We start from the raw sequence: 26,919 nt of genomic DNA, 5'->3' as shown, positions 1-26,919 counted from the left end.
ATACTATCCCAGCAGACCCTGCACTGCTCTCACTAACACACCTTCCTATATACATTGCACACACTTTTAATAATATGAAACGCTACTTTAGTAGACTGCAAGTCAGCTCTCATTACCTTGGGCACAACCAAAATTTTTGTAAACCACTTGTTTTTAAAGAACTTTAAGCAATAGCTAAAGTGTTTCAGGGCCAAAGAGATCACAGAGGGCTTAAAGGAGACCAGGGTCCTTGGATCAGCAGGTTTCAAACTACCCTAAACCAGGAAGGGAAAGGCATTTTTTCCAGTTACCTAGAGGAATATGGAAGTGCACTTTCATGCTGGCCAATTCAAGCGTACACCTGGCAACACCCTCCATTCCCACCTCACAATGAACACCTAAGAGCAGCTGTCCTGAGGCTTGTGATACTGATATAATGACCCACCAGTTGTATACAAGACAATACCATGTGTAGCCTGTACAGCACCGTGCAAAAGCCGACCTGCCAAGGACCATGAAGCAGAAGGGCTAGTATTCGGGCTGCTGCAAACAAACCCATGTGTCCAGTTGACCTGGTGTGCATCATCATCATTATATTTGACCCCGTGCACCACCCTCTACCAACCAGCCTGGGAAGCAGGGTGAAATTTCTGGAATGGATTTCAGAAAAATGGACATAAAGTTCAGCTCATGTTGCTAAGTCAAAAACTATTTGGTTTATATTCTGAAAGTGGCCGCTGATTTACTTTTGTTAAGTTCAGGTTCAGCCTTTGGAACACATTTTTGCATTGCATTTGAAAGGGTAATTAGTTTGTATCACAGTGTATGATGTATCAGTTTTGCTTAATTTTGAGGCTGAAGGTTTAATACTATGCACCTCAAAACAGATACACGTATGTGCATATAAACAAAATTAACTAAGTAACCCCCACCTACAGTCCTGTTTAATTATTTCAGGACAAAGGGCGAAGCATAGCTTAAGTATTTCTCTTCTTTCACCTCTACTGCTTACAGGTTCTTATAAGGGGCATATACTGTGCCTGATCACAAGAAGTAGGTTTTTTAAAAGCAGTGATTGCTCTAATTTGAGGTATGGCCATCAAAACCTAACTCATCCCTGCAAATACAGGTTGCCGGCAGTCCCTGACATCTAGAATCTCCTGTACAAGCAGTCTTTAAAGGACAACAGACCAGTGTGGTTCTGGTAAGGGCAAAATTACCACAAAGTTGGGCTTGTTTTATAAAAAGACTAGCTAAGCACAAAAGATGTACTAGAGACTTCTCATTACTCAATTATGTTGCTTACAAAGTGCCTCAAGAACAGTGATTCATTCTCACTCCAACAGACTTTTTACATTGATAGATATTACTGATGCTGATGTCTTTGAGGGCAGACATGTCAGATCAGAAACTTCAACTTATGCAGCTGGGATGTATCTCTTAATTACTCTAAAAACCATCAAGCAAATGTAGCAAAGCTTTTGGCTTTGTTTGCAAAGGTCTTATACTGGTAAAAATTTCAAAATTACCTACTCTGCTTCTTCAAAATCTCTGTAACTGCTTAGATCTAACTTACCCACTAGACCAACTGTTTATGCTGAAATGTAATGCAGATACTGCTATTTTGTGACAACATATAGAATAAAAATAGCTAGCCCAGTGCCACTCCCACAGATTATGAGGAAATGCTACCTACTGACCTGATTGAACCATTTCCTGAAACTAAAAGAGATTGCTGGTTAAGAACGTTCAGAAGGAATAACTCACGAAAGATATGTATCTTTCACTTTGAGCAGTGCCTTCTCGTAACAGAACATGAATGCACTGAAGTCATCTTTCTGCAGCTTCTATGGGCATCTGCATACTGCCCAAGTTCTCTCATTCTCTGTAGCTACTTCAGGATGTTATTCCTGAAAAGCAGTCTTACATTTAATTGTATAGGCACTCTCCTCCATCATGAAATTATTTATAGTTTAGACCACTACCTGAAGTAACATATCCTATTTATGACTGGCTATGGAGTAAACTCTTAAGGCCTCTGATCCTGGTATAGTTGAAATGGTGGCTGGATAGCAAGTACTAAAGGAAATACTAGAGTGTCAATATTAATGTAATTTATGTTGTCCATGTCATATTTAGAAACTTTGTTTTGGTCTCATGGTTTGGTCTCTTGTTATCTGGAATTAAGCACTGCTTGACCCCATTTTATTTGGCTCACTGAAAGACATATCTGTTAGGATATTAACTTTAACTGAAGAAAGTCTTCAATGAAGACCTACAGAGTCCTTTGCCTGATGCAAGACACCAGAAAAAGAAATGACGTTTGAGTGCAGAATGCTACATTCTTTTTAATAACAATTTAAATGGGATGACCAGCAGATAGGAAGAAGACACGCTCTATTGTGTGATTCAAGGTTTCTTCATAGAGTCACCAAAAAATATCTTCGAGGTTGTACTATCGCATCACTGCTGGCAGACGAAGAAGCAGTAGCCTCAATGCACAAAGCTGAATAGGAGTTCTTAAGGTTCATTCTAGACTTACATACTCCTGTAAGCTATCAGTTCTCCTTGGAACATGATCCTGGAAACTTAACATAATCTCTCTTGATTTGAAAAACCTTTTTGCATTACATTTCTTTCAACCATCCTATCTAGCAAACAGTTTTTGAATTGTGAATTAATCCTGAAGTTGAAAATTACCATCTGAACATCCAAGCATCTTTGTGAATTAATGCAACATTATTTAGCTCTCCTGAAGGAAAAGAAATTGAGAATGGAGTAGAAGCTAATTTCAGGTTCTACTCCTCCACATATTATTCTTGGCATCATGTAAGTTTAGCACTCTCTGGAAATAGAAATTTCTGAACACACCAAGATGACGACAGGGAGAACTGGGATCTTGTGGCATGGAATAACTGTATTCATCTGCTTCTTGTATTGATATGTAATTTAGATATGTACGTGAGTTTGTCAATAATAGTCAACATCCACTCTAAAAGGCTTTTAAAATGTTTATTTTCCTTTCTCAGCAACAGTATCACCCCATCCCTTTTACCTCTGGGGTCTCACCTTCCGTTCTAGCCTTCTTTACTCCAGCAGACTCCATATCTTCAAAGGATCTCTTTCGACTTGTCCCACCACTGAATGGATTGGGACCTGCATTCTGATGAACCCCATTTAAGGTGCCATTGCTATAGAAACGATTCAGATGACAGTTCTGGAGGTTCAAGAGAAACTGGGCACATTCTTGGAAGCCCTGGGTATGTGCAAGGTCTGCTGCTGTCAGGCCACTGGCATTTCTCAAGCTGTACAATACAAAGAAATTGAATTACCCTCATTCATCAAGCTAGCTTGCTGCTGCTGCTGCCCTTACTATCTATCTGTTGGTGATGAGAGAAAACATACACTTAGCAAATTTCCATTAAGAAATTAGTTATCAATCAGTTTTATAACTAACTTAACTTTTTGCACATATATCTGGCTTCTAAGCAAAATTTGGGAGACAATACACTTTTAAATAAAATCAATATACTATGTGCCTTAAAAAAAACATCTTCCTATTTAAACTTCTCAAAATGCTTTATTCTAAAATAGTCTGAAGTATCTGATCTTTACATAAACTTCAGACTAATTTAAGCCTTGAATTTTACCATCTTCTGCAGTTTATTCTGCATTCTATTGCTTTAACTTGAGCAAAAGATCAAATACTCAAAACAAAACTTAACATGACTTGGCAATTGTCCATGGCATTCTGGTTTCTAAGGTAACAACAACATCACTATTCTTCCTAACAATAAAATATATACATATATAGGAAAAGATAAAGATGATATACTTAGTTATGCTTTGCTTATACTTTTTTTTTTTCTGGTTTGTTTCTCATTTCAAAGTGTGTGACATCATAAGTGCTGGGACTTGCTTTGTTATTTGAACCAAGACTTTTCCATGCACGAGAATGGCACTGGACTCTGAATATTCTGATGCATCAATGAGCTTATACATGAAATCAAGCAGGACATGTAGAGATGTAATTTGAAAGAGTGCTTATTACATGCATTTACACAAACATACAGCATGTCCGTGCTTAGAAATATAGCCTAACTTTGTAAGAAAGTGCATAAAAGTGGAGACATGAGGGCCGAAAAATGACAAAAGTAGATTGTGAAGCAAAAGATGCCAATAAATCTTAAGTTTTTTCTGCCTTTCCAGACAGATCTAACTAATCCAAAAATTGAATTTTTGTTTCTTGGCTTCAGTAGTTTAGACAAGTCCATTACTTAAAAATCCAGAAACAGACCAGCCAACAGAATAAGAATTCGTAAGATCAACTGACCCGCCCCTGTTGAAACTCAAAGTAGAAAACAACTCACTCCAGGATCACGCAAAGAAAATAAAGAACAAAGCCCAGATTTGCTTCCTACATCACTAAAACAATTTATTTGCTGTAAAAATTAGACTAAAAAGTCTTTAGAAACTGACTTAGAAACAGCAAGACTAATTCCATAAATAGAGACTGCTGGATTATATAAAATTTGAAAGATTAAGTCAAAATACTAGAGAACCAGAGAAACCATTAGGCTAGATCAGGGTAATTTCATTCTGTATTACCATATTCTAAAACACCATTTACTTGGACTACTTGTGAAAATCCAGAGAACAGCAGCCAACAGTGGTCTAGAAAGTAAAACTTTAGAAGACCAAAACACCTAGTTATTCAAAAGAAATGAAACCTCAAGGTAGAGGTATTAATTTTGAATACCTAAAAGATAGCCGCAAAGAGAATAATCAATTCTGTGCATCCAGGACAGGCAGTATATGAATGGGATTAACGTGAACAAAGAATGTTTGAAGTTAGGCATTAGGAGAAAGATTCAGGGTATAAAGGTTGCTGAATCTCCAGAGGGTTCTCTTTTCCCCCTTGTTTTAAGAGCAGACTTTGATTTCAGAAATTCTGCAAAGTACAGTCAATTCTTTCCCATGCTGAACTAGATGGCCCGTTGAGGCCCCTGCTAACCAGCATTCAATGCTCTTTTAATAGTTCTAATTTACTTGTGTAGTATACAGATGTAACACAAAGCAACTACAACTTAGGAAACAGAAATTTCCACATACCCGTTTTGGTCAGAAAGAATAGTTCAGTTCTCTGAAATTAATTTTAAGTTTGCAAGCTCCAAAATGACAGTAAAGAAAATCTAAACAAGAGTAAATTAAAGTTATGCAAAGATAAAAATTACCAATGTTGACTGACCACCTAATTCATTAAAACTTCAAAAGCCAAGTAATTATATTACTTAGCAAATGTTATGGAACAGTAACTGCTTTGAAGAATGGACTGTAAGACAGACTACATTTAAGTCACCACTTCCCAAAGGAATGTCGATATAAACTGCCAGAGGCATCTGGAGATGTACAGACCAAGACGCAAGTCTGTAAGTTTACATGACCAAACTCTGAGAAAGAAAAGTTTCCCCAAAACAGATGAACTTTAAGTTACTGTTTTGTCAGATTTTAAAATGTAATGACCTTCGATATTTTTAGATTTGTCCCCACCTACTCCTGAACAGCTTACTTTTAACAGGCAGACAAAGATGTACAGGAGTATTTTGGAAACACTGCATAGGTTTTCAAGGTACTGAAGCACACCGGATATAATAGTCTTCCAAGAGTTTAGAAACGTCTCTCAAATATGTGCGTCTGAATTTAGCCTATCAATTTCAAGAATTTCCTGTGTTCAGAAGTTAATAATGAAAAAAAAAAGAGAGAGGAAAAAAAAGTCGAAGGAGATTACAGGATCTAGATTACTCTAGAAACTGGTTAGCCAACAGCTATGAAAGAGAACACAACTTAAATTCTCTCTGCTCTCTCTCAGTGGAAACACTAATTTGAGTATCTTTTTTATATACAGTTGTCAATTTCCATTAATATAACTGAAGGCTGATTATTCTGGGACTTTCAAATCCCATCAAATTTCAGCTGAACTATCGTGCATTGATATTAATGGGAAAGAGAAAAGGAGAAGTTGACAAAACTTGCAGAACCTCTTAAGTCGCACTTTCTCAAAAACAGGCTAGAAAGATAAAGACGACTTCTTTAGCTGATTTTTCTAGCTTTCTCTAGGAAGAAGAATCTGTCAGTGATAACACAAAAGGCAGCAAGAACTGGCTGTGCTATACTAGTTCATCCTAACAAAATGCAAGTAATCCAAGAAAAAATGGCTGACTCAATTTGCAACATGCACGAAGTAGGAAAGAAAATGATCTTAACAGGTATCACAGTTTTACCAGATTGGAACAGTTTTATGTTATTTCTACAACATGTAGAAATACTACCATCGCTGTGAGGATTACAAGTGTGTAACAGAAAAACAGTCTTATACAGTCCTCCTAGAAATCCTGGAGTACTTGAATGAATCAAAAAACTAGGACATCTACTAGAACATTCTTTAAAAGTGCTAATTTAGACTTGGGACTGGAATCACCCTGTTACAGCAGTGGTTACAAGGAACTGAACATATCTATTACTAAATCTGCCGTGTACGGTCTATCTCAAATGCTGCCAAACGTCTGAAAATGAATCAGCTACCTCAGCTCAGCCCATGAGCTAAGAATATAAAAGTCATTATATGAAACAGACTCCAATATAGGAATTAAAATAGAAATAGTTCACTGTCCCAACTACACATGAGACTAAGAGGAGTTCAATCTCTTACGTGTAATCCTTATGCCAGTCCTTGGTTATGAACTGCAATTATAAGTGAACTGACTATCAAGTGAAGAGAAGGAGTAGTAGTAACTGAAGATTCATTTGCCTATTAAGTAGACTATAATATGCCATTAACTGCATGGTTATTGCATTAACATGGTTAAAATCAACAAGCAGGAAACTCAAAGAGGTAATCACTATATTTAAGCAAATTTTTATCTACTTGAGTTATTAGACATGTCCCTTGAAAGGTACTTCATTTCTCACAGCTGCCTACAGAAGAAAAAGGATTTGATTAAGTAAAGGATATTCTAACTGAAAACAACTTCAAGACCCAGCCCGTGAAAGAAAAAAAGTCAGTGAAAATTAAAAATATGTAAACCGTTGGACAACATGGATGTAAATACCTCAAAATTTCACCTCTTGAAAAAAATCTTCTTTTCCACTGATCCTCTGTATTTTGTAACTTAAAAATCCCTTCAGTACTAGGTTTTATCTTTTAGCCTGAACACCTTGAACAGAGGTAACTGCAAAGCTCAGAACACACTGTTTGATATTAAATCTTCAGTCAAGCTGCCCTTTCGTTACTGCCAATCACACAGCAAATATGACAGCTTTATTTCCATAACTGCATTACTCAGATTTTAGAAACAAGGACATTTCCTGCAGGTTTTTGTGTGTTTTTTGTTTCGTTGGGGTGTTTTTGTGGGTTTTTTGTTTGTTTTGGGGCTTTTTTAGGGTGTTTAATTTTTTTTTTCTTTCCCCAGCAAAGATGCCAAACTTGAGGACAAGCTTATGTTTCTTTTCAGGGTTTTCCTCTAAGCTAGGCTACTTAGCTGAAACAAAACTAGGCAAATAAGCTACATAGACTGGTATTTTTCAAAGATGATCTTATGATGGAAGAAGCTACAAGTAAGGAAGGTGTGAAAGGATGGAAGAGAGTCTTATTAAAGAAATCAGGCTAAGCCTTGAAAAGTTACATGGTTTTTATGATTAGTCAGTCTTTTATTAAATAGTATCCATTGACTTGGTGCAGTATTTTCTAAAGGTTGGTCTAGTTACTGTCAAAACAGACAGCTGAGCTCCAAAAACTTAATTCTCCCTCTCCAGTAAAAAAAAAGTAGTAAAAAACCAAAGACATCTCTGAAGGTCAGTCCAGCTACAGGAACAGGTGGAAAAACGGAAGAAAGGACACTGAAAACATAATTCCCTTTTTGGCACCTACTCCAGACAAGAACACACATGAAGGCTTGAACTGACAAATGGGAGAAAAATTCCTTACTTAACTTTACCCAGGACTGAATACAGTTTTGGTAAGTGGTCAGAAAGTCAATTCATTCTACACTTAGAAAACATACCTTGCATCATTTCCAAAGCAATTCAAGTGTGCAAAAAATTAATGAGTGCTGTTAAAATTTTTTCACTTGGCAGTATTTTTTTTGCTTTATATTAATTATTTCCATCTAATTCTTATTATTAGAAAAATTAGAAACACAAAGCACAATATTATTTACCCTCAGCCTTCTTGTAGGCTAAAATCCAGGAGCTGGGAATAAGAGACATACTGTTTTCCTCAAAGTACAGAAGTATACGATCCTAATTCCCAAGGAAAAGAAGACATACAAATATAATGGGAAAGATACATTTTTATAATATAAAGTTATTCTAAATAGAAAAAAATCCATGAGAAAAGATGAGGAAAGTCTGGATATGGATGACTAGAAGTAGGGGATCCTGAAGTTCCTTGACAGATTGTATTTAACACTTGAAATGTTCTGCAGTGACAGGTGTTTTATAAATAAACTCAAAACGTGCACCATTATATTAGTTAAAACTCTGACTTTAGTATATACATTTATTCACACACCTTCTACAGTGCTTAAAACAACACTCCCATAACACATTTTTCTTCTTCCATCAAGTGATGTCCACACGCAGTCTTCAAAACTGACTAATCTTGACATGGAGAGGACTTTTTTGGTTTAAATCTGTTTTTCTCCCTTCGGTTGACATCGTAACTCCCATTTTAAAGGCCCAGTTCATCTGAGAGTCCTGGTATCAAATTAAAGCAGCTATAAAGAGGACACTGGTGAAGCATGTTTAGATTTCCTTCTTCTGAAATGCTTTTAAAAATGCTGGCTGTGAGTGTAAGTAAATTGAGAGGTAAATATGTTATCTGACCAAACAGGATCAGTGTACAGAAACATGAAGTTAACTTTCAGTTTAGCTTTAGTTTAGTAGGATGTTTTTATTATTTCAGTCTCATGAGAATTTGTTTTGAAAAATTCACTAAAGGAAGGAATTTGAGGCAAGCTCTCAAAAAATATGCAAGACTATTCCACTGTGATTAAGCTATAGAAAGTAGAAACAACCAAAACAAATAAAACTTAGAATTGTTTAAATATAACTATCTTGGTGTAAGAAAGATTTACTTCAAGATAACTTACAAAATTTACTCTTAGAAGGATCTGTAGAAAGAAAAGATAAAGACTTGTGCTTCTCACATTGAATTATAAATTATACTGTATGTACTTAGAAAGAACCTCATTCTCAGTTGTTTCAATTGTTCATACTTTTTATACTCATTGGAGGGAAAAAGCAGGTAAATTTCTATGTGTCTTTAACATAGAAATAAATTTGAAGTATACTACCTTCCACTTATAATGTCACATACCTTGAAAAACAAAACAAATGTCTGCTATAAAAAGTCAACATTAAATCTTTTTGAAAAAACATTCATATATGTAAAAAAATTTCCCTAAATCTTTAAATAGTGATTACATCACCTACAGCTTACTGTGTTTTTGTTAATGCCATGCGACAATCTAAGAAAATAAACCACAGTTTTCGTATATCAATGTAATATCTGTTAAAAAATACTGATCTCAACTTATCTATTGTTAGTTTACAAATAAAAATGTAGATAATTGTAAATTAGGGTAAGCAAAGCATGCAAATCTATAGATTCTATATCTGAATTCCTAGATTAGCATTAAAACCAATCACCGCAACAAATACCTCAACAGTATGCCTTGTGTGCAGAAAGGAAGCGATACTGAACATTCAATGCCACAACTGTAAGGTTTTCGGAGAAGCACCTGTGGCAGTTTCAGCAGTTTCTATATGGAATGCTCCCCCTTTCTAGGATTACTTGAAAAAATCAAGTCAATTCGAATTACGTAGCTGTAAAACATTGACATGTGTAGTTTTTACAGTTTCAGAATCTTCTGTTTGATTTAAACGGGCAATGGTGCATAAACAGGAAACTTATATCATAAGGGATCACATATTTGCAGGCAACAATAAGATTAAAAGTTACATTAACATACATAAAGTGCTGTAGCACATTATTCAATATGTAAGCCATTATCATGTGACCACCTTAACAACAAGATACTAAGCCTTTTATGCCTTTAAAGCATTGTTACTTTCATCCTGAAACCAATTTGTCAGTTCTTCACTGAAATTTATACAGAATGGATTAAAATTACCGGTCAACTCATGGCTTCAATTACTTTAAATTTAGTAGGCTGTATCTCAAAAGAATTAGTAACTATTCCTATACAAAAATTAGCAGATACAAGGATTAAAACAAAACATAAGAGAGAGAAAAAAAGATCAGAACACTAAAACGCCCACAGTGAGAAAAAAACGTTTCCTATATAAACATCAGTATACTAGTCTAAAATTTCTAAAGCAAATTGGTTTTAAAATACTAAACTGTAAGTGTTTTAACCCTTTGGTGTCCAAATACAAAAGTTGTGAAATAGTTTCAAACGTTTTTTTTCAGATACCAAGAGAAAAATATTCTTAACTAAACAGACGTGTGTCACTGCTGGGGACAGCTATAAAAATTCATGCTAGAATTACATACTGGGCATCTACAAAAGCACAAGTTGGTGCCAAGTTTTTATTTCACAACAAAACATGTGGCAGCTGCAATTATTTTAGACTTAAAAACAATGGTAGAGTTTCTCAGAACATCCTCCAAAGTCATAACAAGGTGAATATACTGGAAAGAAGGAAGCTCTTGTTTGTGAATCTGCTTTTTTCGCATAAAAATCAAGGTTCGCTATGAAGTATGCAGCTATAATCAGCTCCTCAATACTTCAACTCACAACTGAGCAAATGCTAGCAGAACAAAGAATTCATTAACCATGGTAGGCAACATTAGAATTACTACAAGCATCACCATCAGGCAGTGATTTATTGCTGTATCTGTATACCAATTTATATGCTTTAAGAAAGACCTCAAATAGCGGACTTCGATTTTCAGTATCTCTCACAAAATGATTCACATTTCCAAGTAAACCTTTGGCTGAACAATATAGGCCTATCTGACTTTGACTCGTATGAGCAATTAACAATATGCTTAAGTTCATATCCAATTATGTAAGAAGTGATTCCTTAATTCACAAAAGGGGAGTATGAAAGGCTATGGTAACTCTTAAAACAGTCTGATTGAAATACAGCAAAACAGAAAAAAAATCTTCCCTATTAAAGTGAAAATAAGTATTTCCTAGATCATTAGCAAAAATTAATTCCAAATAAGCATCATTTTAGTACTGCAGCCACTTTAAGACCAAAGACAGTGGAAGAGTTACTCAGCCAGCCAACTTTATGAAAATGACAACTTTCATTGCTGCTGCTATCATCTTTCTAGAAACAGACCGGGAATTGCAGACTAAGCTGCTTACAATGAGTAAAACATTACGGAAGACTATTAAGGAAAGGTTCAGTGCAAACTCTGACTTGAAAAGATAAACCTCACAACACAGACTCTGTCAAGATGCCTCTAGCAGCAAATAAACTCACTTTATTTCTCCTCAACATGCACACTGAAAACCAAAGACAGCCTAGAATTAGAAAAATTAAGAAAGCAAGCTTCTATCAAGTATGCCAAACATGGAAAAAAGTTGATGAGATTCAATACAAAAAGCATGGAGAGCAAGAGCTTGGGAAGAAAACTAAAGAGGTAAATTAATTTTAAAATATTTTTGTGCTAAAAGGGGAAAAAAAACAAGAATGAAAGGACTAAAGGTCTTAGATGAATGCATTATTGTTCCATAACAGGCATGGAGAGGGAGACTATCAAACTACAAAAAATTTCATTTTTTGTGACAAAAATAACTTGATGGTCTTACTCAAGCAGACAGAAGATCTTCTGGATTAAGAAACCATGGAAGTGCATAACACCACTTTAAATGAGCTTCATGAAAGAGTTTTTTCAACTTAGATTTTCCTCCATATAAAAGAAAATTTATCTACCATGTATGGGCCACATCAGTCGAAACAGGAAGAAGGAAACAGAAGCTGAAGCAGAAGAGTAACATTCTCCCTAAGTTATAGCTGCCAAAGCTCTTCCAAGATTTGTTAAGTTTTCTTGCAGTAAGATACATCTTGTAACCTGTAGCTCATGCCACACATTAGAAAACTTTGCTGACCAACTCGAACATGTTCTGGGACATGCCACAACTACCTACTGCTTTTTGTCCAGGTTCAAAGGTACTAGTTGAACTATGATCAACTTTACTGAAAAAACACAAACTAGAATAGCAAGTGAAATTCAAATCAACACAGCAGAAGCTAGAGCAAACGTGTTACAAATAACAATTCTCTCATCACATATCCAGTCAAAAAACATCAACAGATCAAGCACAACACCCATACAGATCATCACCACCATCAATGTCTAGACTAACCATCAGAGCTAACAAGATTATTGTATCTCAGAATATACTGTACCATTGTTTCTTCCACTGTATCTAAACTGTGCTCTGGCCAAGTTCCACTTCGTAACATTCTGGTTTCCCCACCTGACTTAACCGCACCCAGGTTTCTGGTGTCAGAAATAGCTTATTTTACAGATTTAAAAAAATGTATCATTTGAAGGGAAAATGCACAGTGAACATTAACACAGTCTCATATGCAAAGGCAGATCACTCCCAACAATAAATCCAGAAGTTCCTGTCAGAAATCTGAGCTATCCTCATATTAAGGTCTTGTAACACTTTCATGTTCTTTATCCATCTCTTCTGGACTGAAAAAAAGCTGAGACACCAATGCTATAAATCACAAAGGCTTGCCACTAATGAATAAGCTCCCCTTATCAAGGTTGACCCATATCCTGTGAACTTCCTTGAAGTTCCAGAAAGGTCATAAAATACCATTGCTTTAATGAAGGATTTTATTCATAAAAAGTACAACCTTGCACATTCTTACTCAACTTCTGAACTGATATTAGTAACTACTGTTGTTATTCCACCTCCACTAAGAATACTCCACTCTCAAACTGAACAGGAACTCAGCAGTAAGAGTCTGCCTCAGCTTTCTGAAATTACTCAGACCAGTTGTAACTGTGAAAACCACCCTTTTCCATCCTGGTTTACTGCGAGTCTGAGCCTCTCTCCTCCGCTTTTTGATTTATCAGTTATCCATGCATATATGTTCTGCTTCAGTGTTTCCAAATCCTTCCTTGAGACTAAATCCAAATTACTGCCTTACTTCATTGTCACAACCTCCTACAAACCACGTTAAGTTCTTCTACAACAATGGCAATCAAGCATGAAACCAAACATGGAAGAAGTTACCAAGCTTTACTTGTAATTATTTTGCAGGAGAATTAAGAGTTTCACCACTGAAATGTACAAACCACTTTGACTTTACCTTTCCATAAGAATTTATATAATGCAGGAAAGGAAGAACAAATTCCAACACCTGTAGCCTCCACACTGCAGCATGGTCAATACAAGAATACTACAGCGATGGCCCTTAAAATGCTTGTTATATATAATTAAACAAGAACAGACATATTTTTTTCTGCAACTATACTGCACTAATAATGCAACAACACTAATTAATCCAGCAGTTTAACTGCTATCCGGAGAGCAGGCAATTAGTTTGCAAAAAGAATCGTGCATGAAGTGGTCTGAGTTTGTAAAGTACCAAAGAGATTATAATATATTAATATACTAATTAACAGATAAGAACCTTGAAAAAGCACCCAAATCCTTATCGTAGACAAATCATCAGTAAGAACCTGAAGCATTATTCTCAAGATAAGGTTAATGACCCTAAGAAAGTAGGGTGCTGATTCTTCTACATTTAATCAACGTAGCAGTACAGCTTCTGAAGTGAAAAGAAGATAGAGTAATGTGCATTTCACAAGTGCATTAACACCAGAAATGGACTGCAGTTCAATATTAAAAGTTTGGTAGTTAAGTTAGCTAGGTAAGAAAAACAAGTAAACGTTAAAAACCAGTGAGTATACACTAAGATTTTAAGAAGTCAGGAAGAAATGTAGAAATTAATCAAGGAGATCTCTGAGCCCTAAGATCTTTCAAAAGAACAAGCCATGTAAGTTCCCCCTCCAGACTGAAGAGGAACTGAGGGTTTACGTCAAGAAGAAATGGCCGATTTCTGCATTGTCATCATGAAATCTACACATCACTCTTCTTCTGTCCCTTCACTAAAGGTGACAATTTCAGAAAGTCAAGAAGTCTCAGAAGTACAAATGAGAAGAACAAAAGCTGAGATACCACAGGAGTGATCATAATTAAAATGTGAAATAAACTTCACTTCAAACAGAAATGTATTACAAGAATTTCACAAAGGGCTAATCCAGCAGCACTGAAAAGTTCACATTGGACAGACTTCTCTTATGGAGGATGGAGAGCAGCTATGAAGAAGAAAAAAAGAATGAATGTTGCTTTTTTTTAAACAACACAACAGAGTTCATGACACATGAATTTGCAAGGAAGAATTAAAATTAAGCTGTTATCAAAGAATGAGAATAAAGCTTTTGCTGAAAAACTGTAATACCAGAGATAGGACATTTCTAGCATTACAAGAGGAGTGAATTTATACATTCAAATGAATGCAAGACAGCTTTAATGAGAACGTGGCTGAAGTGTCTGCCTAAACTAGCTCAACATCATGATATGAATCTGTCATCTGGTAGAAACAGATGTACTGCTGTATTTATCCCAGCATGTCAGTTATTCTCCTCAAACCTGGAGACCAGAGAAACTAGAAAGAAACTAGAAAGGAAAGTATCTCTTTGGGGTCTTGCAGCATCCCATCATGGTATACAGACCGATTTTCCCCAGAACGTTAAGGGTTCTGGCAGGCAAGTAAAAGCTTTCCTGTCAACAAAACTCTGAAGCAAGCAAGTACTTGTGTTCAATTGGATGGGTGCACAACAGGCCACATGCTACAAGTTACACCTCTCTTTGTCCCAGGATAATATTGTTTGAAACTTCTCTCCTAAATCAAGTCACTAAGGAAAACACAACTGTTCAAATGACAGTTGCAGAAGAATTTTTATTCAGAAATAAGTGGACACAGTATTTATTCAGAATAAGTGAACTGCATGAAATCAGACATGAAATGGAAAAAATAACTTCAAATCAGTATAATTAACAGCTGCTTCTGCTTATTATTTTTTGATTCAACAATGTCCTGTGTTTATAGACGAATTTTACATTTATATATATGCTGTGATACAATATGTTAACTATGTTAATACCCAGCATTTAAAAAACAGTGTAAAAGAGCAAAACAAAACATGGCACCAAGAAGGCTTCTCCTCCATAAAGAGCTGTGGACACTTGTTTGTCATCATGATAAATAATATACCATTAACCATACATAAATTGCATAAATATGCTTTTTAGTGAAAATCCAGCAGTTATTATGGATACTTTAAAAGGTACTATCCACATTAAAAAGTCAGTTACACAGCAAACCTTTTCACTCATATGAGGACATTGTGACCACCTGCTTCCCCCTCTTCAAGGGTCCATGAATACCATAGTTAGTGGAGCAACCATTTTTATGGCTGTAGGACATACTGTGCACAGAATATGCTTCAGCTAAAATGAGAAGGTAAATACCACAAAAAAATCAAAATATTTTCACTAGGGTACAATTATTATTTTTTAATATTATTAAAAATTTACACAGGAATAGAGACCCAAATTCTCTCTCATCAATTAGGAAAACAATGCAACAACTTCATGAAATTTAGAGACTGCAACATATTGTATTTCTCTGTAAAAACAACACACTAACAAGCCTGAAATAAAAGTAAACTACAACAATTCAAGTGAGGCAATTTTATTCAAACTGAAATTCTTACTTTTATCCTTACTGGACTATTGTCATTATTCTTTGGCTTCCAATATAACCAAAGGAGTGAATAAAGCAGTAGTCTGGCAAACACTGATATCAAAGTTTACACTAGTCCAAGTTCCTTAATTTTAACAGCAGTATTTCAATAATCAATAAAAAAATACGGTTTTTGCAATATTACACTACTGATTACTAGTGTTCGTGTAATAATGAAATCTTAACATCCCTGTTCTACTTTCTATAAAAAACTGGGGATGGTACAATACGTGATGTATACTATAAATATCAGGTATAAGCAGTATATTTGACTATTTGCAGTCACACAGGATATTCTCTGCATCTTCATGTAACTAGATATTGATACCATAACTGTATGAAGAAATAATAAAAAAAAAAAGGATTAGAAAATCTAATCCCCATAAAAAGGCCATATTCACCATCAGTACAGATCAGCACTTTAGTTCTAGTTAGTGCTTAGTTCTGTATTTAATAAAATTCTTGCCTTGATCCTATATAGTCAATTATCATTTCAATTAACATATACAAATATATAGATAAAATCCCTCTCCTTTTCTTCTAATTGAAGCCATAAAATAAAGGGCTCAAAACTTTCAGAGCATCTACATTTTCAAGTTGTTACAAAAATCAGGAAATCAACATAACCATTAGAGATATGGGGCCAGTTTTCAAACCCAGCTAACCCAAAATTAATCAACATCAAAAGCATATACATGAATTTGGCCTTATTTATCATACTGAGCCTGGAAACTAGACTATGAAAAAAAATTTCTCATCCCAATCAGTCAACAGCTAGTTCTCTCAGGTGATAGGGCCAAGTCCTGATCCTCTACACGATTAAGCATGGGTTGCTCCACCAGCCTATTGCATTTGCATCCCTGATTTTACCATTTCCTGGACAGAATCTGGTATTTAATTACCTATAGAACTTGTGACATGTCTATCCTACTGAAACACAGATGGAATTCAAAGTTAGAAAACTGAGAATTCAAATTATTTCCTGTTCACTAAAAGTGCTATAAACCTACGCTACTTCTGCTGCAAATAGCTTTGGTCAAAAGCAGATATCACTCTCCCAAGTTTTACAGAAATATTTTGTCTATGGCTTGCAAATATGATGTTTAAAAGACAAAATTTTAATGTGGCAAGTTAAAGTTGCAGCCACATCTCCAACCTCAGTTACTCAGCTACTTGTTTGGAAAGTCCTGTGGATGTAACACATTCTCTTCTTCACATCAGACTGACTTACTCATTTCACATTGTTTATGCAGTTCCACAACTTCTCTTTTGATTGGACACTTAGTAAAAATCACAAGATCACATACTAATTGATGATGATAATTAAGGTTTGCTCGATTCCACAGTAAATTTAAATCCAAGTTTATCTTAAGATATCTGAAAGTGAGTGCAAAATGGGAATTTATATAAATTTAAGACTGATTTCTGAACTTGTCAATGACTGAGATAGCTGCTTAAGTTATTTCAGTGTTATTTTTCTGTGAAGCAATCTTTTCCTATAAAACAATTTATTCATTACTATTAACTTAAAAGGTACTGTATTTCCTGAATACTCTATGATACCATTGAAAGAGTTAAATTTTATGGTAGATTTATCAGGACAGCATTACAAAAACAGTAAGATGGAAACCAAAGGGTAAAACAAGAAATTAACTACATGATTCTTATTTCACTTACAACTTAAAAGTTTCATATTGCAGGTTAAAATACAGTAACTAGTTACAATTTAAAATAAGGCTAGTTCTAATTAAAACAAATTGCTAAAGTATTTACATTATTATAAGCCATAGAGCTTATACTCAACATTTCTAGGTGAAAACTGCATCCATTTTGTCCATGCTGTAAGTTGCAAAAGTTTGTGAGATTTTCTGAATGTTTTTGCAGTACATAAACCTTTAAAGAAAAAAGTTAACAGGGCAAATACACAATAAACTAACAAACAGTATCAAACTAACTGCAAAGAGTGTGTGAGATGCTATTTTGCACATAACGTTGCTTTAGCATTGTTTTCTATATTTATTCACCAGTGCAAGGTGTAAATTTGTTGTAAAAAATAACTATACACTAGATAAAGTGTACAATGTGGGGTCATCTGACAGAAGTGTGATAAATATTTTAATATAACAGATATAAATGTAATACTAATGTAGCACACCGGTATCAAGTAAAATAAACTTTACTAGACATGCAAAACATCTTGGGCTTTGTTACAGTTGAACATGTCTAGCTGTCTTTTAATCAGGTGTCTGCTGTTTTGACTTTTCTTTTGGACATTAGTATCTATGTTTACTGGTCTAAGTTAGTTATCTAAACACACAACAATCAACAACAACAAAAAAATACCTCACTTACTCTATTTGCGCACCATGAGCCACAAGGGCACTTATGGAATCCATACTACCAGACCGTGCTGCTTTATGAATAGGAGTTTCACCAACATAATCCTGTAAAGACAAACTACATTTTGTCAAGCATAGTCTTTATAAAAACGAAAATCTTATTTTTATGTTACTCACTTTAATTAAGAAAGCAGATATATAAAAGCAGCATTTATTAGCTAGCAAATGCATCAGGATATTTATTATTATTTTACAGTTTGCAGTAGGCTGTCATTATTTAGCAAGAAATAATGTTGAGGGCATCTAACTCACAAGATATGCCTTACCCAATAACTAGGCAATCAGCAGAGTCATATTTAGCAAAACTTTTCAAAAATCCCCGCAACATATACCACCATGACAAGTTACTCAAACACCTTTATTTACTAGCACTTGTTTCCAAATGTTGGACTGAGCAAGCCATCTTGAATTCAGAAGCAGTGTGGCCAAGTTTGTGGGACTATACTGCTTTCAGATCTTGCTGACACACTTACGCAATACTGTACTGCACTACAAATACTCACCAGGTGAAGACTATGTGTGCATAACTTTAGCGTAACAGAAGTATTCCTGGAATTCACAGGACAAGCCAGATCTCTCTCAAGACACACACACTGACACATGCCCTATACTCTTCTATTTTCTGACTATCTTTATCCATTTACGTTCCATTATTTTTAACTAGCACATCCAATCATTTAATCTTTTTGTGTTATGTGTAAACATACTGGGAATAGCATATTGCTTTTCAGGCAACTCCTTTCTACAAACTATCTTCAGGTAACTGGGAAAATCTACAGCAATTTTACAAATGCAACTGGCAAGCAGCAGGTGAACTCCATGCATCATGATATACAGGCTGCAGATGAAATTCAGTACTTGCAATTAACCATCAGTATTAAGAATCACAGAAGAATCTAATGAAATAGGGTCTTGAAGTAGCAAGTAAATGTTCAGTTACTGGTCTGTTACATGATTTAATTATCAGTGTCCTCAACACTTCCAACGGATAGCAAGGTTGTTTTTTTCTTTCCTCCCTACCCTCTTTCCTTCTCCCCAAATTTTCAACATTTTACTTGTCAACTCTACTGATAATAAGCATGTTCTAACTGCATGTGCCTCATTTTTGCTTCCCCATTCCTTCTATTAAAACATCAATGTTAGCTGTTAAAGTAACATAGCATCTTTACTGACTCACCAGTCTTTACACATAAGTGTTCACAGCTAAATCTACAGTACCAGTTATACTTTAGCCCTATTTGAAATGTGAATAAATTCAAAATATGATCATACTACTACCTTGATAAAGTGTTTTACACTGTCTGCCAAGTTTCTGAGGAATTAAATCACGTTTTAGACCATGTAAAAATAATTTGAAAATGAATTTTGAATTATGTGTTATATACTCTGTCTTCTACTTGCCAATTTTATTTCATGGCAAAATATTTTTATAGTTAAGTTACAAATTCACTGAGGGTAAGCCAGTCCACCAGTACTTAAGACATATATTCAGCTAAACAGAGAACCACCTAGCAGCCCCAGCAGGGAACAATAACGGTACCAGACAAATTTTACCTTCTTATAAACTAAGGAAAATTGCTTAGGCTTACAAAGTTTGGAGACAGAAAAGAGCAGAAAACTCCTTGGAGTTCTTGGCGATTAGAAAAGCCACAAAGTCCTTCTTCCAAGGGAAGTGGCTGTCTGTAGCTGATGAATAGAAGACTGCTTTCCAATGAAGTTTATATAATTTCTCCCATTTATAACATTTCTCAAAGTTACAGGAAGACACAGGTGTTTAACAGAGGACACAATTTTATTAACTATCATACACTGAAATTAATTTGGCACTAATTTATCCAGAAAGATTTTCTTCATAGTGTAATACATTTTCCCATCATGGAAGCAGTCTACGATTCATCATTTTGTTATGGCTTCCCTTCTCCCCCACCTTTTGTTAAAGAGGTAAAAGTGTAGAAAAGAAGTGATTTGCCTCTCTTGTTCAGCATTAGTATTTACAATCTCAACTCTAACTTGAAAGATAATCATTCAATATCAAGTTTGGTTTAGGGAAAGTTAGCTCAACTAGCCATGCATATGACAAAGATGACAAAAATCTCTACGAGCCCCATAAACTTAGCTTGCCCACAGTAAGATTTAGAGAACTGAATTATGAAGTATTGCTGTGAGGAAACACTAGAGGGATGAGGAAAGACCTTTGAAAAAGGACCCCTCACCACTGCATTACAAGAATAAGGTAAGCTCATAGAAGCTAACAATCCTGTCACCAACAACCAGAAAAAGGTTAGCATCTCAGAAGAGAATATATGTCTTGAGAAGGGCTTCTTTCAATCACCGGCCCAGAGAGCGCACCTCTTCTCTAAAGCTAAGGAATTAGGAAAGTACTTAAGAACAACAGAATATGCGGATTTAGATTTTTATAGCATTTGTTTAATTACAGCACCTAAATTTCAGTCATCACTAGTGTTATCTTCTTTCGAAGTTCTCCTATGGGACCAAATCTACTTGCACTGAAATAGTTTCTAAAATAGTCTCCTGGCTCTATAAAGAAGAAATTCTCACTGAGTTATGAGCTAGACTGAAAGGGAAAAACCCCCCAACTATCTCCCACTGAAAAACAGCTTTAAAGCTTACTTATTTTTCAACACATCCAAAACTGTGCATACAGAGGAAGATAAAGTACTCTATGAGCCTCGGAACAATTCTGGTTTGATTCACCAATTGTAATGGATGGCACCATCAGAAAAAGCAAGATACCAAAGGTTTGTCCAAGAAGTTTCTGAAAGCAGTTCAAGGTCTAGATTACTAGCACATTTCCATGTGTAAGACACCTCTTCTCTAGTACTTTTTGGCTATGTGGAACAAACTAAGTTATTTTATTTTGAGGGGCCCTGCAAATTCCTAATTATACCTGATAATGCCTCATAATCCTTCTACTTGTCCACAGTTCCCATATATGCTTCAGTTTGATATAATCCCTTCCGTAATAATATTGCAGGAAGAGAAACATAAGAAATTTGTAGTGGCCTTTCATATCTAGATTAGAACTTTCCAGGGTTCCATTTACCCTTCTAATGCACCAACAGCCTAAACTGGTCTCCCTATCCAGAAGTCACATTGTAAATAAATGAGCAGAGAAATTTCAATATTATTAATTTAGCACTCAAGATAACACAAGTTTATTTGCTTCTGTGGAGACTAAGTATTTTGTGTAGAGTGCTTCTGAAGAGATGATGAAGAGTCATGAGGCACAATAGGCACATTTATTTTTTGCAACTCACTGCCACTATCAAACACCCTTCTCCTTTCCCTTGGAGGAACATGACTATGCTTTTGCAAAGACAAGAGCAGTTCTCTCTAGCTTGAGGTCACGACTAGACTACCTTTGACTTCTATTTTGTTTTACTGAGTAAGTATCTAGCTTCCTTCCTTATTATCTTTTTATGTGGCTGAAGAGTCTTTTGCTTCTTTGGCTTAAATCAGTAAATCTATCTCAGTTTGATTAATCAGCTTGCATTTCCTCACTACACTGCTTAACTTCAAAAGACTGATTAAATATTTTTTTCAAACTCTGCTTATTTTCAGGCCTCTTCTAGATGTGATTATTATTTCAGTTCAGTCTAAAGACATTTTTACTGTTTTCCCTCTTTCTGTCTCTTTGGGATCCAAATTTCTGTTGGCTTTAGGATCTTCTAGTTGAACCTAGAATAAATTGCCCATTTCTTTCTCCAAGTTCTAAGTCCCCAGATAGGATTCAGTTAAATTTCTCACTCTGGTATCTTTACATGGTATCTTTACACCCCTCCCCCCCCTTTTTTTCCCCCAAAAAGTTACTTACCTGTAAATATTTATTTTGAAAACTAAACTTTCAGTTATGTGCACTGGTTTTGGCTGGGATAGAGTTAATTTTCTTCATAGTAGCTTTTGGACCAAAGTAGTGTTGATAACACACCAATGTTTTAGCTAGGCATGGCCTGGGGTGCACAAGCAGCTTAGAGGTGACACAGCAGGGACCACTGACCCAAACTGAGCAGAAGAATATCCCATACCATATAACATCATGCTCAGCAAAAGCTCAGGGGCAGGGGGAATGGAGTTTGCCAGAGCTGTCATTGCCTGGGGACTGGCTGGGCATCAGTGAGCTAGTGGTAAGCAACTGTGGGATATTTTGGTTGTGGCTTATCATCACTTGACTGTTTTTCTTGGTTCCCTTTTTTACCTATTAAACTGTCTTTACCTCAACACATGAGTTTTCTCATGGGGGAATGAGTAAACGTCTGTGTGGTGCTTAGGTGCCTACCAAGATTAAAACACAACACTCTGCAAGCACTTGTCAAATACTTCTAGTATAGATATCTAAGACACAGAAGCACTATTTTACCTGACAAGTATAAACTCCCTTAATTCAACTGACTGAATTTCAAGTTCTATCAGCAAATCACATTTCCAAAAGCTGTTCAGATTTCCTATACTCAGCACCCTATCCTTTCTGAAGCCAAGAATTAGAAGCTGGAAAATACTGAGTATTCCCCCCCCCCCCCCCATTCTTTACTAAAAATGCTTGGAATTCATCATCATCATGGTTTCTCCTTCTGAATTTTGAGTACAGATGAAAACTGATGGAATATTTTAATCTGGATTTAATCCAAATTGTTGTTTAAAATACAAAACTAACATACCAAAGAAATGAGTGTTTTCTTCCTCCCCACCAAGGATATCAATATGTTTACAGTTCTTGCTAGCATGGGTAGTCTAACCCTCCTAAATCTACCTGCCATCACTGCCACATGATGGCAACTGGCTGGATGAAAAGTTAACATCACCTGTAAGGATGCAGTATTCCTCATCCCTTCTCTTTAAGACAGGCCACACAAAACTGTTTTTTCTGGCCAGTCAACACACAATAAATGTTTAATAGGCTGAGACTAGAGGGGAATTATATTTAAGTGAAGTAACAGGCTTTTCAACCAAAAAGTACTCATGATGTTAATATGTACAACAGCACAGAATCAATTTGCATTGTGACCAGGATAAAACATGAGGAAAAAAAAAAAATCTCGGATAAAGGAGCAGTATAATTGCTTTGCACCGTTTCAGTGAACTAGAGCAGGCAGGTAGCCAAATGCAGTTCTTAAGTCACGTTATTAAGAACTATGAGCAGGCACTGCCCAGTGAAGAAAAAAAAAAAGTAGGACTTTCTCTTGAGTCCACTGCTGTGTAGAAACACACAAATGCTTGTTTGGCATTTCAGCTTTCTCCTGTGAATTTTTATGGTGATCCTGGGGGGGAAGAACTGCTCACTGATCATAGAGATAGATAGTTCTAGCCAGCACATACAATTATATAAGAGGGCTGGGCATCACAGGATATACTCACAGAACTTATCTGGGGAGCAAGGTACAGTTGGGACAAGCAGTTTTCAGCATTTGTCCTTCACTGCTGCTGCCTGAGAAGTGTCGTGGGCAACTGTCACCAGCACTGATATGCATTTCCTAAACTTCAGGGCAGGCAGCATGGGCTACAATACAATACCTCAGGGCAGATATGATAAAGCGTGCATGCAAATTCTACTGAGTACCGGAGGTTTACGTTAAGACTGAGAGACTTGAGTGGATTCCTTTTCAGAAGCTATCCTTTTCTTTTTCCAGAGATGATGGGTTAGTCTGTAGCCAATGACCAGGAGTCAGTTTGGAAGTAAAGTTTTACTAGTTTAAATATCAAGTATTCCCAGATCTTTCTCAGCATGTGTTTTGTATCCAGTGTCCATGGAACACTTGTCCTCACACAAGCATTAGCCAGTGACTATGTCTGTCTGAAGTACAGCATCAGTCAGCGAGCTGGAAGGAATAAACAAAATACACATCAGGAAATAGTGCTCCAAAAGCTCAAAAGTGTGGGTGGAAGCCCTAGATGATCACCTGAAACTGCTTGGAAGTTAAGAAAGGAACCAAGATCATTTATTAAGCAGTTCAAATCAAACAAGAATAGTAGAATTTGACTGCAATTCAGTAAACAGCTGGAAGGAACTGGGGAGAGCAAAGCATGCACTATGCTTTACATAGCCATGTATGAAACATTTCAAATATCTGTGGGATGAATTTGCTGCAATAGGTATCACCAAGATGCGCTGTCTAGCTTTCGGTGCTCATGCATATGAAACCAGTGTGACTGACCAGTTGCATCCTAACCAAAGAACTTAAGAGACTTTGTTTCTACTACCATTTTAATTGACCAGAGCTATCTTCTTATTTTATTGTTCAAGCAAATCTAAAGCACCTCTTCTTGTATGTTCAATTCAATGAATGTTTTGTGAAAGAAAAAAAAAAGTAGTTTTATTCAAGTGTAAGTTCAGCCTACCATTAACAACATACAAGGCTTCCATCATGTCAGCTCTCAGTGTCACCTACATCAGCGTCCTTTGCCTGTCAATACTTAGATCTACCCTTAGAAGTCTATAGGATACTATCACCACTATCTGTTTGAAAACTTGAGAAACACAGTTCTCTTCCTCCTGTGAAGGACCACAGACCTGTTACTTGGACTTCCTCTGGTGACAGGTCATCAATTTATAAAGACTCCCGAGTCACTGGCTAGTCTTGGTGACTTCTTTAAGCTGGGATGAGGTTCCTGTCTACTTTTAACTGCATATTATAGTGCAATCTGCTTTCCTTTACAGTCATGTTGCCCTCAGCCCATAGAGATATCTCTGCACTCTTCTCCTCTTCTTTTGGAGGCTAGCTGCTACTTTCTTCTTTGCTATAACCTCACTCACTAGATGTGATTTTTTTTTTTTTCCCCCATCACGTTCCAGGACAGCAAGCTTGTTCTTCAACTCCATTTCAACCTCACTGGTCAGTTCTTCTCTTTATCCTCATAGATGGAAACTTTCATTCTTCTCATTCATTCATTTTCATTCATTCTTCTCTTCTCATTTAGCAGATATTTGTACATCTTTATTCTGTGCATGCCATGTTTCCTCTCTAATCACCATTTCTTTACATTCTTACCTGGTCTCCAGATGCATTTATAGTTCTTGTATTTTCTCCTCTGAAGATTCTACCACTATGCAGCAATAACTTATTGCGTAAGTTACTTTTGTCAGGTATCAAGGAGAAGATGCGATCTATAGCCTCTGCATCCAGTCACCTTCATTGTTTCTACAATTCTCCTGGTGTCTCACAGCTGTTCTCAATGCACCAGCCTTCTTTTCTGAAAACTCAACACAAACTTCCCCATTTCTTATTTTTGCATAGCTTAAAAAAAAGAACCAAACTCTAGAAATGCAAATGTTCAAGTTCTTCAGCAGACTTAGCTTAATTCTACTGCATATAAAACAGTCTGGCGATTAAATATTTTAAGAAAAGTATAATGAATGATTTAACAGACCAGACATTTTATGGATGCTGTGCTATACTACAGCTTTTAATAAGTGCATGTGCTGTAGTATTAATTACTCTCATAGAATATTATAATGATTTTGAGCACTGTTATAAAGGCACACATTATGTATGCCCAGCATATGTAACAGATACATTCAGTACTGCAAACATTTTCTCCAAAAGCATCATAGTTTTAAGCACTCGATTTTGTTACTGTACCAAAGCATAAGGTTTTTTACAGGAATTTTGGTATATGAATGCACTCTCTGATGGATGATATAAGTCATCCATACTCACAGTAAAAGTAATGGAAAACTATTAAAAAAAATAAGAAATCACCCATTCATTCTTTGTTAGTAAAGTACGTGTTTCTAATCTGTATGCAGGAAGTTACTAGAAAAGCTCTGGAACTAATCTAAACAGGAAAACAGCATGAAACCAGATGCACCTTAAAACAAACCATGGCCTTACTAGTCAGGTGTATGACTAAACCATAGAAGTACCACAAAGGTCTCATGGTTCTGTAGGTAATGGTGAATTTTTCAAATCTTAGCATATTTAACAAGTAAAGGGTTCCTCACTAGCCTTTTTTCTTTGCCCTAAAGAGGCATTACAGTATCAAGAATATTTGCTAGTGCTGCTAATGCCAACACCAGAGCAACATACCATTTTGTTCAAGAAGTAGCAAGACATCAATTCCTAGAACAAATGTCCCCCAAACCTTTAGTGGCTTAAAGGGCATTTATTAGTTCTATCTCTACTATAATGGGGAAGTCTATAACAGATAATTAAGTCATTTGACTTCAGCTGATGTTAAAAACAATGTATCTGTTTGTCAATGTAAGGATCATACATGTAGTAAAAAGGAACCATGACACTTCTTCCAAAACTCTATGTTAGACACAGAATACACACAAATCCATACCTGCTTGTTTATGTTGGCCCCCACTTGAATCAACCAATTCAGGCACTGTGGATGTCCTCCAAAAGCAGCAATGTGGGCTGGTGTTTGAGCAAAACGTGTTGTACTGGCATTTACAGAAGCTCCAGCTCTTACTAACTGCATTAGGCACTCCAGCTTTAAAGACACGAGGGAATAAAACCAAAAAAGTTACACAGATGTTCTATGACAATTATCACATACTAAACTAGTAAAAATTTCTAGAAAAGCTAAACTTACTAGTGAGACTACATGGAAGCAAAACAAGAGAGAATATGAATGTTGGTATTTTCTCCCTCCCCCTTGTAATTCTCCCTCCTTTGACAGTAGGCCATATCTGAAAAGTACTTAGTTC

General features: G+C 35.9%; 1 protein-coding gene across 2 annotated transcripts in view; it reads right to left on the bottom strand.

Moving 5' to 3' along the window:
• The window catches only part of ANKRD10 (ankyrin repeat domain 10), a 38,021-nt gene that overhangs the window by 5,255 nt on the left and 5,847 nt on the right, over positions 1 to 26,919 (bottom strand). For both annotated transcript variants that reach the window (XM_074910255.1, XM_074910266.1), the window contains exons 2-4: positions 26,550 to 26,702; positions 18,202 to 18,293; positions 3,049 to 3,284 (exon numbers count right to left, since the gene is read on the bottom strand). In XM_074910255.1, the coding sequence (XP_074766356.1) occupies positions 3,049 to 3,284; positions 18,202 to 18,293; positions 26,550 to 26,702 (481 nt within the window). The remainder of the gene's footprint in view (positions 1 to 3,048; positions 3,285 to 18,201; positions 18,294 to 26,549; positions 26,703 to 26,919) is intronic.

Source organism: Athene noctua, chromosome 1, assembly GCF_965140245.1.
Source record: "Athene noctua chromosome 1, bAthNoc1.hap1.1, whole genome shotgun sequence".
Lineage (NCBI taxonomy): Eukaryota > Metazoa > Chordata > Aves > Strigiformes > Strigidae > Athene > Athene noctua.
Note: the sequence above shows the minus strand (reverse complement) of the source record. Positions and strands in the feature narration are given on the sequence as shown.